The 12,085-nt window shown below is 54.6% G+C and overlaps 1 protein-coding gene across 1 annotated transcript in view; it reads right to left on the reverse strand.

Annotated features, from left to right (window-relative positions):
* Positions 1-10,756, reverse strand: part of CHD6 (chromodomain helicase DNA binding protein 6) — a gene marked incomplete at its 5' end in the record, with an annotated part of 92,211 nt that extends 81,455 nt beyond the window's left edge. Inside the window, 2 exon segments of the mRNA XM_082490873.1 lie at positions 10,642-10,693; positions 10,697-10,756. Of these exon segments, the coding sequence (XP_082346999.1) occupies positions 10,642-10,693; positions 10,697-10,756 (112 nt within the window).
* Between the last annotated feature and the right edge of the window lie 1,329 nt (positions 10,757-12,085).

Below are 12,085 nucleotides of genomic sequence, written 5' to 3' on the forward strand. Positions count from 1 at the left end.
CTCTCCTTGCCTGCTGGCAGCCAGGAGCACACTCAATGGCAGTTCACAAGGACCAGCTTGCCAGCAACTGAAAAGATGCCTGATGGGCAACTCCTCTGCCTTAGCCCGGGACTGTACACCCAATCTGCTCCTCCACAAGGCAGGGAGCCTTGCGTACCAAAGGGAGCATGTGCGAGGGCTGCCAAGGAGACTGTGCAAAGCCTCAGGTCAGAGTGACAACACAACCCTAGCTACGTTTTAGAAGGAAATGGGCAAAGTAGCCTTGAGGACACACTCTCGGTGCTAGAAGCAGGTTCTCTTCTCTGAAGTGCCTGGCTGTTATCCCTGGGCAGAGATGGGATCATGGACTCAGCTGCTACTGGTTTCCTGGACCACTGGTTATGAGGAGCCAGACTTCCCAGTAGCATAAGAAAAGCTTCCTCTGAATTACTGGGCCCGTGGGAGCACAGGGGTTATTGCCAGCTGCTTCAGAGGCTTCTTGCAATAGGGCAAACCACCCAGCTGCTCTCCAGCTATCAGGAGGGATATAGAGGTTTCAGCAGAAACCAGTGCCCTGCGCACTCTGCACATTTCCTGCTGCCTTTTATTTCTCACACACAAGCACTCAGAACTTCACTTAGCTGCCCAAGTCCATTCTCAAGGTCACCGGCCCTGTAAAGATGCCACCAGGCACATAATTTAGCCCACAGCACCTTTATTAGTATGAAAGGTGTACAAAAGCCAGCTCAACCGGTAGACCTTGACAGTTGGCCAATTCAAAGAACCTTTTATAAGGTTACTGCTTGAGAGCTACACACTGAAGAGCACCGAACTCAAGCTATCCCAAGGCAGACAGCCAAAAAACGAGACGGCATTCCTGAAAGCACAGATCTTCCCCTCTTGCTGTTGTTAATATCCTGCACAGCAAACTCAAGCTGTCAGAAAACAGCTTTGCCACACTGCAGACAGATCCTCAAAGGCAATCAGAGCCCTTTGTGCCTCTATTTTCCAACTGTAGAATGGGGATAAAAATCAGCCTTCACAGCAGGGCTACCAAGAGGATGAACAAGCACTTGCAACACACCTCAAGACTTGGCTGTAGACACATACGAGAAGCACATCTGACATCCAGAGCAGATTTCCCGCTGGGATGGCACAGCAACACCAGCCACAGCTCCAAATGGTGAGCGAGACCCCACTGCAGAGTCCAGTCCTGCAAAAAATTATTCCTTCAGGTGTTTCTGTCAGTCTTCTTCAGTTGAAATTCCCTGCTGCAGACCTCCACGGTCGATCATATTTACCCCTGCCTGCCATCCAGCATCCCCACACCCCGTTTTGCTGCTGTTATCTGACGGCTTTAAGTTATTCCCTATTGCCCTCTTGCTAAAACCACAGTAAAGTAAAAAGGTGAACCAGGCTTTGCGCCCTCCTGCCAACCTGCCTCTGCTTCATCTAGTGAACAGCCCATGGGAACGTGCCCTAAGAAACATCCAAGCCAGGAGCCGAATGAAACGTAGCCAAGCCACCAGCAGCTGGGCCACAAGAGCACAGTCAGCGTTTCAAGCATTTCCAGGGCCTCGCAAGCAGGATGGACACCACTGCTTTGGCAAATGCCTTGTCTGTGTACAAGCGGTGGGGCGGGGAGGGGTGTATGGTGCAGGAAGTGAGCTCAGGGCAAGCCTTGCTTTGCCCACCATGGCCACATCTCACACCTCAGTTCCTGAGTGCAGGCACTGAAGGTTGATCCCAAACTACATCTTAATGTGTGATGAGTGAGCAGCTCTCCTTCGGGCTAGGCAACATTGCTATCCTGGTCCTAAGGGGTCTCAAAACCCAGGTGACAAAGGAAGCTCAGCTTGGTCTGTGCTGTCACACACAGTGAAGGTTGGAGAGGGAGTAGAAGGGACCTCCAGGGGCAAAAGGACATTTTGCTATACTGCTTCCACCCCAAGTACAGGACATCTCCACCACCATCTTAAAGAGGTCGCTTGCTTGATGCTGCCCTATTGGAGAGGAGCTCCTGCCCCTGCCCCGTCAGCACTGCAAGCCCAGGCCAACCCACGCTGGGAGAGGGCAGAAAGGTTGGCTGGCTGGACCCCCACCTGTGGCATCACCTCAAAGCTATTCCTCAGCACCCAGGAAGGCAATATCCAAACAACCAAAGCCCGAGAGTTTACTGCATGCTGGGGTGAGGTCCCAGGGCCCATGGCATCTGCCTGTATATCCTAAGAGAAACTAGCAAACCTTGGCCCAAAATAGCAACAGACAGAAATCTGCTGTTCTCCAGGCCTGAGAATTTGCATACTGAAGCATCAGACCTGTTTCCCAAGCGTCTAAAGAACAGGGAGAGAAAGTGAAACATAGGAAACTCTCCTGATGCAACACAGAGCAAGAGCACCCTTCACAAGCTGTGCCACTACCCCACAGTCCTCAGGTCCAAATCCTTACACCACCCCCCCACTTCAACTGCTCTGCCCTGCAAGGACTGTACCTCCCTGACGTTTACCTCCAAGGGCTTCCAGTTTATTTTCAATTTAAGTCTCTGGGAGACAAGTTCTCCACAATCCCAGCTGAAGCTACTTTGAAGAACAGTCTCCAGAGTTCCGATGCCATCTGTAAGGAGATGTTCCTCTCAAACATCTCAGTGCTTCCTTGCATTTGTGTCTCTTACAGCATCCCAAGAAACACAGAGAAGTGCCACAAAGAAATTCATCCATTCCTCATCTGCAAATGCTTGGAGCTCAGCAACGCCAGGTGTGGTTCCTTCCTCAGCTACAGGCAACTTTTTAGTGCATTTGGGTAGGCTTTTTAAACAGCAAGCACCCACAGTTCTGCCCAGGCATGCTGCCAGTAAAACGCTACCGAAAGCACATATGGAGAGGTAGCCCCTTCTTGTCCCAGCTCATAAAGCCCTCCAGTCAGAAGTCAGCTCAGGGTGCAGTGGGGAGAGCATCAGCCTTGCCAGGCTGGAGGTCTGCACTTGCACAGGGAGGGAGCACACCCCTCCTGTCAGAGCACGCCCATGCTGCCATCACTAACACTGACTGCAGAGCACCATCTTCATGGAGTCCCTTCTTCTCAGAAGAGCTGGGACTTCAGAGCACACCGAGCCCCTTCAAACAGTGCACAGGCAGAGCTGTTAATGGGTCTCCCCTGGAATCAAGCTGTGTTCATTCTGGGCACAGACACAAAAGACACGCACCATGTCCAGGACTCTCCTGGCCAACTAGCACCATCTTCATGGGGTCAGCTAGCCAGCGGGCAAGCACATGGCATCAGCTGCACCAAACCACCAAGATACTCTTGTCCCTACCTGCCTGGTACAGACACCAGTCTCCTTTGTCATATAGCAACACGAAGGCCAGGCAAGCAAACTCTGGACACAACAGCAGAGCATGGGTCCCACAGACCTGTGTCCTAGCCCACTCCTACTGCACTTACCCATCAGAAGTACATGCCAACATGGTTTCCACACCTCCTCTCCCTCCATACCCGGATGAGGCACTCATTTTCTGACCCCTTCCTCCAGCAGATGTCTCTGGAGGAACCACCATGCAACAAGGTCTAGAAATCCACTTCTGCCCTGTGTCAGACACCTCTCTCTCCCAGCTCAGGGTGGCAGAAAGAGCAGGAGGTAGAGCTGGATCCAGGAAAGGGTTTAGGAGCACTGTCCAGAACTTCTCAGCCCTAATGTCATGCTCTGCTCTGCAGAGCAGCCAGTGGAGAGTCTGTCTAGAAACTAGAGAGCAGCATCTGCAGAGAACCACGTCTCCGCACACAGTGGACTATGCCCTGTCAGCTGGGGGCGTAGCTGTATCTATTCAAACACACACAGTCTGCAAGCCTGGGGAGTCACACCACGCTACAGAGCTCCTGGAGACAGCACTCTCCTTGAAATTACGACTACTAAAGCTTCAAAGAGCCTGTGCCCATTGTGACCCACTCCTTCCTTTGCCTTCCAAATTCAGGACCCTGGTCCTCACTCTCAAAGCACAATGTGGGACTGGCCCAACTCCAAAACAGCAATGTTATTCTCAGACACGAATTCTCACCCTCCGGAGCAAGGAGGTGGAGCAGTCACTGCGACTGGCCCACAAATCTGTAACCACTTCTCTGAAGAAATCAGGGTAACCACAAACCTCAGCACCTTCACAGTAAACGCAAGCCTTGCTTCAGTCAGCTTCCCCAAAACATCACCGCACAGCGAACAAACAGAGCACAGTCTCTGCTGTCTGCAGTGGAGGAGAGAAACCTGCCTTTATGTATGCACAAAAGTGCATGCCGGGAAAAGCTCAGATACCCTGGTGAGGGGCACCCTACGGGGACTGCAAAAGATCACTGAGAAACAGGGCTTTGCTTGCCCTAAAGCAACAAGCAGAGAAGCATACAAATAAGAGCAATACGTTGTGCACTCCCACGCCCCACTGCTCTCCTTCCCGGGCTAAGCGAGCACAGGGCACAGCTAGGATGCACCATGCACATATATAGAAGTCACCAAGAGAGAATGGCTTTCTCTTCTCTGATACTCAATTAACAGACACCTAACACTTAAGCTTCATTTTATCTTAAGCATGTTTTCAGTTCAACCAAAGCAGATGAAACGTTTAGGGTTAAAGGTGCTCTGCACACAAGACCTAGAGAACTCAAGGCAGCAGCTCACACAAAAATAGCAGCTTTCACAGCATGTCTATAGCGAAGCCCTATGTTTATTCTTGTATCTAGGACTAACTTTAATTCTGCCTCGATGCACATATATAACAAGGCATTAATGTTTCTTAAAGAACCAATACTTCACCTACCTCTACATCAAAAAAGTGGAAGTCCCCCATAACTTTGCATCACCCTTGTTCCTGTGCATAGCGCACTAGCACATTGCTAATGCTGGAATTCGCCTCCAAAGGTAGCCATTGAGTGTAAGTTAAAGCACAAAATGAAAACCAGAAAGCACACAGAACAACTTAGTTATCCAATTACCTTCATGGCTTCTAAGAGGCTTAACTGGAAGTTTTTTGAAGGAAACTCTACTATGTCCACAACACAAATGTCTATTTCTAGTGCAATACAGAGGGACCAAAATTCTCAGCAGTGACTGCTGACTGGGAGGGCATGGTAACTGAAATCCTTCAATTAGCCGAAGTCCTTCGTCCGCCTTCAAAGAAATGCAAATGAGACACCTCCTGGGGGAAGGGGTGGGTGTCTTACACCCTGGGGCAGTTCCCATCCCCCGGCACACTGTCACAGGCCAGCCACAGGGACTGGCAGCACAGCCAGCTCTGCCTCCCCTGCCGCCTTGGGCCTGGGGTCTCTCGCAGCATGCTTGTGCCCTTCCCACCTACTTTCCTCTGCAAGAGCTCCCAGGCTGCAATTTAAACACATGCTTTAGGACCACATAAGATACTGAACAGAACAACCTTGCCCCTCCACTGCCTGCCTGTCCCTCCCTTGCAACAACATGCCCATTAGTAGGGACATGAAGCCAGTTCACAGGGCTGTGTTAACACCAGCTCGGCCCCAGGTACTGCCTCCTTATACGCCAATGCAAAGCAGGGCTCCATAGATCCCACACTTTTATGGAAACATTTAGGAAACACAAATACTCTGCAAATTAACACTGACAAGTGTAATTTTCCCCTGCTTTTGTCAGAGTCACCCCAAAAGGAAGCAATGAGTTACCTGCATTTCAACACAGACTTGCCATAACAACTGAGCCAAACGGCAGAAAGAGCCAGACAAGCCTCAGAAAGCTTCACCAGAAGAGATCTAAACTTAATCTCACCAGTTAAAACACAATTAAAAAAACCAACAAACAAAACCCCAAAACAACCAACCAGCACTACCTATACTACTGCAACATTAGGGATGCATAAAGTTAAGGCCAAGGCAGGACTGCAGAAGACATGCGGTACCACCTAGGATAGCTGTTCATAAAATCACCATCAGACCGCTACTGAGCGGCATCCCTCACAGGGAACCCAGGGCTGGAAAATATGTGCACGCCATGGCCAAGCCAACATCTCGTCACCATGATAACACCCACACTCCTTGATCCAGACCCAAGGCACCCTCTGCAAGCACATTTCCAGCGCCCACATGAAAAACAAAGAGGGACTGGGACTCGGTTCCCACACTGCTCACTGTCTTTTCTGGACTGAAAAGAGTGTTTTACTCCTGCAGGATTTATACTCACGACAGGCTGGGAATCCCCTCGAGGCAACAGCCTGCAGCGTGGAAACAGCATGCACCCCTTAACCTCAAGGCAGCATTTCCTCCGCAGGGGGAAGGTCCTTGCACAAGGGATGGGTCAAGAGCTCCACTGACCCCCTTGGAGCCAACACGACCAAGGCTCCCAACTCATCTCGGAGCACTGGGCCCAAGGGCAGCGTAGGGCAGGAGCCTACAGCCAGGCACCAAACTCCCCCAGCTTTTCACTGACTTCCCAAGGAGCCAAGTGCGCTCAGGCATTCCCCAGAGCACAGCTGCAACCTCTCCCCAGATATCTGTCAGGGACCTGCCTCAGACATTAAGACCCGGCCACACGTCCCAGGTATTTCCAACTTTTTAGGCTGACTGGACACATCCAACATAACAATGCTAAAAATTAATAGCCACATATTGGCAGATTGCTAGGCTGCATACCAGATTTTCCCATATAAGGGAAAGTTGAAGGCATTGTCCTATCACACGGAAAACATATTGCACCAGCCTGAGATATTAGAAAGCAAAATCAGTCTCCTCGTGTCACAAGCTGACACCCACGGCACCACGTTTTTCCCCTTTTGCTTTCCCCAGCTCAGTCATTTCCAAGCAGGGGCTCGTACCGGAGGCTCGCTGGAGGCTGGCTGGGACAGGCACTGCCCAGCGCAGTGTGTGCAGCACACCACTACGCAGGGCCCCGTGCTTTCTTAGAGGGTTTTGGTCCCCACCATACAGGCACTGACACTGACACCGTCCTCAGGGTGAAGTGTAACTCTCTTTCCCTGGGTTTTTTAGGGTGCAGAGAACCCACCATACACACCTCGCGCACTGTCACCAACACTCTGCCCGCAACATTGCTACTCAAGTACATAGAGACCATTCACCCTGACCATCTCCTCTCCCCATTCCACAGCTTGTTAGCCCCCAACAACAGCCCTGTCTCTGGTTCCAGAGAGCAGGGTGAAGTCACCACCACCAGAGGTTGGCTCCATTGTCCCAAGCAGGAATCTGGGGACGAGAAAGGAGAACTGCTTTCACTGCTACTTATAGGAGCAATGAAAACAAGCCCTCTCGGCTCCCCTGAAGCCCAGTAAGACATCCCACCACTGTGCTTGCCAGTGTCTCTTTAAGACGATTTCAGAGAAGCCTCCCTACGCATGCCTGCTTTCCAGACCCAACACACCACATCCACATTCCTGCACCAAAGGCTCGCTCGCAGTGCAAGGCTGATCAACCCTCTCCCCTCCTTCGCACGGGCAAGCTTCGCCTGCACGCTGATGTGCACGATACCAGCTCTTATCTCTGCAAACCTGAGACGGGCCAGGACACTGCAGCTTCATGCAAAAAACAAAGGCCTGCTCTGGCAGGCTCTCCACCTTGCCATTTCATATACATTTCATATGCAGTGAAATACTTTATATTATCCACCTGTAGAAGTTTACATCTTTGGAGAAGCTCTTGAGAAAAATATTAAAGATAGCTCATGGAATCTTAAAAATTATTGAGATTATGGGAGGGAGTGGGGGGGTGGGGAGAGGCAGAGATTTGCTTCCTGTTAAAGAAATATGGTAAAAACAGTCAGGAAAACAAGACATTCCTCTGAGACATTCCTCTTCCACCAAGCCACCAGAAAGCAACAGACCCTGAAAATACCCACTGCACTGACCATCAGGGCACATCCAGGGCCAGATGCTCAAAGACCAGCAGCTTAGACTGAGCCACTCTCCCCTAATGCCAACACGCAGGACAATGGTGAGGGGTAAACGCAAGCCATTAAAAAGGCACATGCTACCAAACCAGACAGCAGAGCTCAGAACAAGGTAACAAGGGACCCTGACAGCACCTTCTGCAAGAGATGTGCATTATTCATATGCTGCAAGCATTGAGAAACGGCACAAGAGCTGCCTTAGTTTCACAGATTTGCACTGGATAGTTTTTAACACAGCTGCACTAGCCTGCAGCAAGGGGCTGCAACTGCATTCTCAGCAACAGCGCAACCAATGTTTCTGCTTGGAGGAGTAAGACAACAAGCAGAAATAAACAGCCACAGCTGCGGGATGAGCTTCAAACTTCACGAAAGTGAAAACAAACCAAGATAAATCTTTCTTCACATCCTCTCATTGACTTTGGCTTTTATTTGAAGAATAATAATGCATATGTTCAATTCTGCTGCCCAAGGTACGCACAGACATTTTGACAGGATGCAACTCTACCAGCTACCATGCTTTACAGCTGGAAGCACTCGAGGGGCAACATTAAATCAGCTTCACCCCACTGCTGCTGCACACTTCCCATCTTTGCAGCGAAGGAAACTCAGCAGCACGTCCAACGCTCCTGGAGGACCTGCAAGTTTAGGCAACTGTACCGATTCAGAGACGACGGGCAGAATTAGCTTTCCAAAAGCAAACAGACAACAACAGTAAGCTTTGTAGTGGAAGAGGAATCAATTTTCCCCTAAACAAGTGGGAAAGGAACCCAGTGGCAGCCCTGAACAAAACCAACCCAGTTGGAGGCCAGAAGCCTTGAGAGAAACAACCTATTTACTCCAGGAAGAATTTACTCCCAGAGCAAAAATATGCTGTTATTGCCTCATACTTCAACAGCTGGACCAAACAACAATTTCTCTACAAAGCAGCGCAGCAGAGCTCCCACGTGAATGAGGTAAATAAAGCGTGCGGAGAGGTAAGGTGGCACCTATTCCTGTACCATCACCCCAACAGCAAAAGCAACAGCAACACTTCACGGCAGGAAAAATACTCGCAGAGCTCAGCGTTCTCTCTCCTCTGGCAACCCCCTAATCCAACTGACACCACACCAGTTAAAAAGATATAGGCAGCACGAGCTGCCAAATATCTGTAGACCTGCAAATGAAGGAATCAGGGATAAACACCCAACAACTGCAACCACATCTCTCTGCCCATGAGGAGCCCTCCGCCAGGGACTGCAGAGGGGTGCTGGAGACTTCTGCACCTACAGCACACTTTGCTCAACCACAGCAAACCATCTCCACCCCTCTCCCCTCATTCTCCAACCCCAAAAGCATTTGCTGCATTTCCCAAGCAGGAGGTAAACAACAAAAAAAACTGAGCTTTTGGCTAAAAGCATCCCAGCACACTGAAGAAATAAACCAAGCCCTCTTCATAGCAAAATTACTGAAAAGCTCTACCACATCAAAGGCCGGCAGCTGACCCAGCAGAAGCACCTCTCCAGGTGCCGAAGCAGCCCGCCTGGCCTCCGCGGTCCCCGACTTTACTGTGAGTTTAGCGTAGTTGTCAGGAAGACAAATCAATAAACAGAGAAAACGTTAGCTGCTCCAAGACGGGTGTGCACACCAGGCAACAACACCAGCAGATGGTTTCTCTTCATCTTTCCATATTCTGTTTGCGTGCATCTCGCTCACAGCGTTTACCCTACAAACCTCATTGATCACGACTAAAATCCACCTCAATCGCCAGTAAAAGTCACTGGTAAGAACAGGGAGAATCCCACAACGCAGCCACCGAAACGCAACGGACGCAAGGCTGCGCGGGGCGACGATGGCGAGATGACTGCAGCGCCAACCAGACGCGACTCCAACGTGACTGTGATGCCTCTCTGTTGTGACATGGCTGCAATGTCACAACAGATCCTCCGCTGCTCCGCGCACAGCGGGAAAAGCGGGACGGATCCACCGCCGCCAGGGTCGAGCCCGGAGCCCTTTAACCGATCCCACCCTCTCCCATCGCCCCGGGTGCCCTTGCTCGGCAGGGGCCGGGCAGCGGGAAACCCGTGCCCCGGGGGCTCCAGCCTGCACCGGCACCCGCTTTTCCCCCGCCCGCCAAGTTTAAAGACTCAATTATCGATTTTCTTGAGCACTGCGGCCGGAATGCTGCGCCCCGCGGGCAGGCTCCCGGCACCCCGCATCCCCCCCGCCGCGCCGGCCGCGCAGCTCGGTGCGGGCCCGGGGGGCCTCGCTCCCCCCTTCCTGGTCGGGAGGAGCCTCCGCGCAGCGCCGGGGGGACCCCGCCCCGCCTCCGCCCCCGGACCCCCACCCGCCCCGGGGCCGCCGCGCCTGCGGGGGGGCGCCGGGCCCCGAGCAGCCGGCCCGGCGCCGGCTAGGCCCGGCCTCCCCCGCGTCCAGCGGGCCGGGGGCGAGCGTCAGGCAGGGCCGGCGACAGCGGCCGCGGGCCCCCTCCGCGCTGCCGCCGGCCCCACGCCCCGGGGGGGGGGAGGGCCGCGGGGAGGAACCGGCGGAGGCGCTGCCGCTGCCGCTGCCGCTGCCGCACCCCCCCCCCGCCGCGGCCGGAGCCATGACAGGGCCGGCGGCTGCCCCGGCCCCGCCGCTCGCCCGCCCCGCGGCCCGCGCCGCTGCCGCCGCCGAGTTCATTCATAGCGCCGCCCCGGCGCGGCCCCGCCGCCGCCCCCCGCCCCGCCGCCGCCCCCGGCCGCGCCGAGCGGACAAACCCAAAAGTTCGGGGCAGAACTTACCTAAAATGGCTCCTCGGCCGCCCAAATACAAACAGCTATTATTTGGTGAAGTTTAGCCCAGCACCCTGCAAGGACACCCTAACCTCGCCCGGGCACGCCCCCGCCCCGCACCCATTGGCTGCCCGCTGCTGCGCGCCGGTGCCTATTGGCAGGCCGGCCCGTCAGCCGCGCGGCGCCCGCGCCAAGCTTGGCTGCAGCGCGCCCGCCGCTCGCTCCATTGTGCTCCTGTTTGCACCGATGAGAGCGCGGCGCCGATTGGCCGCGCCGCCGCCCCCGCGCACCGCCCCCCGCCCCCCGCCGCCCCGCCCGCGCCCTCCACGTCCGCGCCCGCCGCCCGTTCCCCGGATGTGGACCGGGCCCCCCGCCGCAGCGCTGAGCGGGGCCCGTTGCTGCCGCCGCCGCGCCTGAGGCCTCGAGAGGTGCGAAGGCCCCCGGGGGCGGCCCCGCGTAGACAGGGCCGGGAGAGCGCGGGGGCGGCGTGGGGAGGCCGTCGGCTTGAGGGGAGCGAGTGCCGCTGCCGGGGGTGCTCCCGGGGAACAAGCCCGACGACCGGCTGTGTACACCGCCTGCCTGGGGAGCACCTCGGCAGGGAGCCCACCGGGCCAGGCCCGGGTCCAGCGCCGGCTGAGGCTAAGACGGGCCTGCCGCGGTGGGTTTCCCTAAGGAGTTCCTCACGGCCAGGCCTCAGTGGGGCGCCGGTGCCAGCTCGCAGCGGGGGGGCTTTGTGCAGCACCCCGGCAGCCAGAGCAGCAGCACCCTTGCCTTGGTGACGGCCTTTTCTTCTGGAGGAGCGGGAGCTGCTTGCCTGCTTGGGGGGAGGACCAGGGCTGGCGGTGTGCGGTCACTGCACCCTCCCAGCTGATGCAAAGGTGCTCGGAGCAAGTTAGTGCCGGCAGCATGAGGAAACTGTGCTAGGGCTGATTAGCTCTGCTGAGACTCAGGAGTGCAGCGCAGTCCTCGTGCAGCCATCCCGCTTGCTGGGCCCCGGGGGGATGCTGGCACAGCACTGCACTGCACCTTCTGAAGTCCTGGGTTGTTCAGCACCCGCTGGCACCGATTCCTGTGCTGTCCGGCTGGCACGTTCCCGTTTACACCTCCCAGCTTTCCCCAGATGCTGTCCTCTTGGCTATAGAGCTCTTCTGGTCACGGAGGGCTTCTGGGCAGGGAGCAGGCAGTGCTGGTGTGCTCTGGAGTTACGTGTCACTGCATGTGTAGATCAAACACAGAGAACACAGCCAAGGGACACAGATCTACCATGGAGCTACACGCACCCCGTTCCATGCCTTGCTTAGGTGCCCTGCACAGACCAGTATACCACTGTGCTCTTCTCAGTGAGGCAGGACTTCCTTCTCTGCAGCATCCTCCTGATCCTTTCTCACTTGCTGCAACCCACACCTTCATGTTCCACCTTTCTCTTCCCTCAGCCCATGGATGGCACTGGTGG

Source organism: Vanellus vanellus, assembly GCF_965231255.1.
Source record: "Vanellus vanellus genome assembly, chromosome: 15".
Lineage (NCBI taxonomy): Eukaryota > Metazoa > Chordata > Aves > Charadriiformes > Charadriidae > Vanellus > Vanellus vanellus.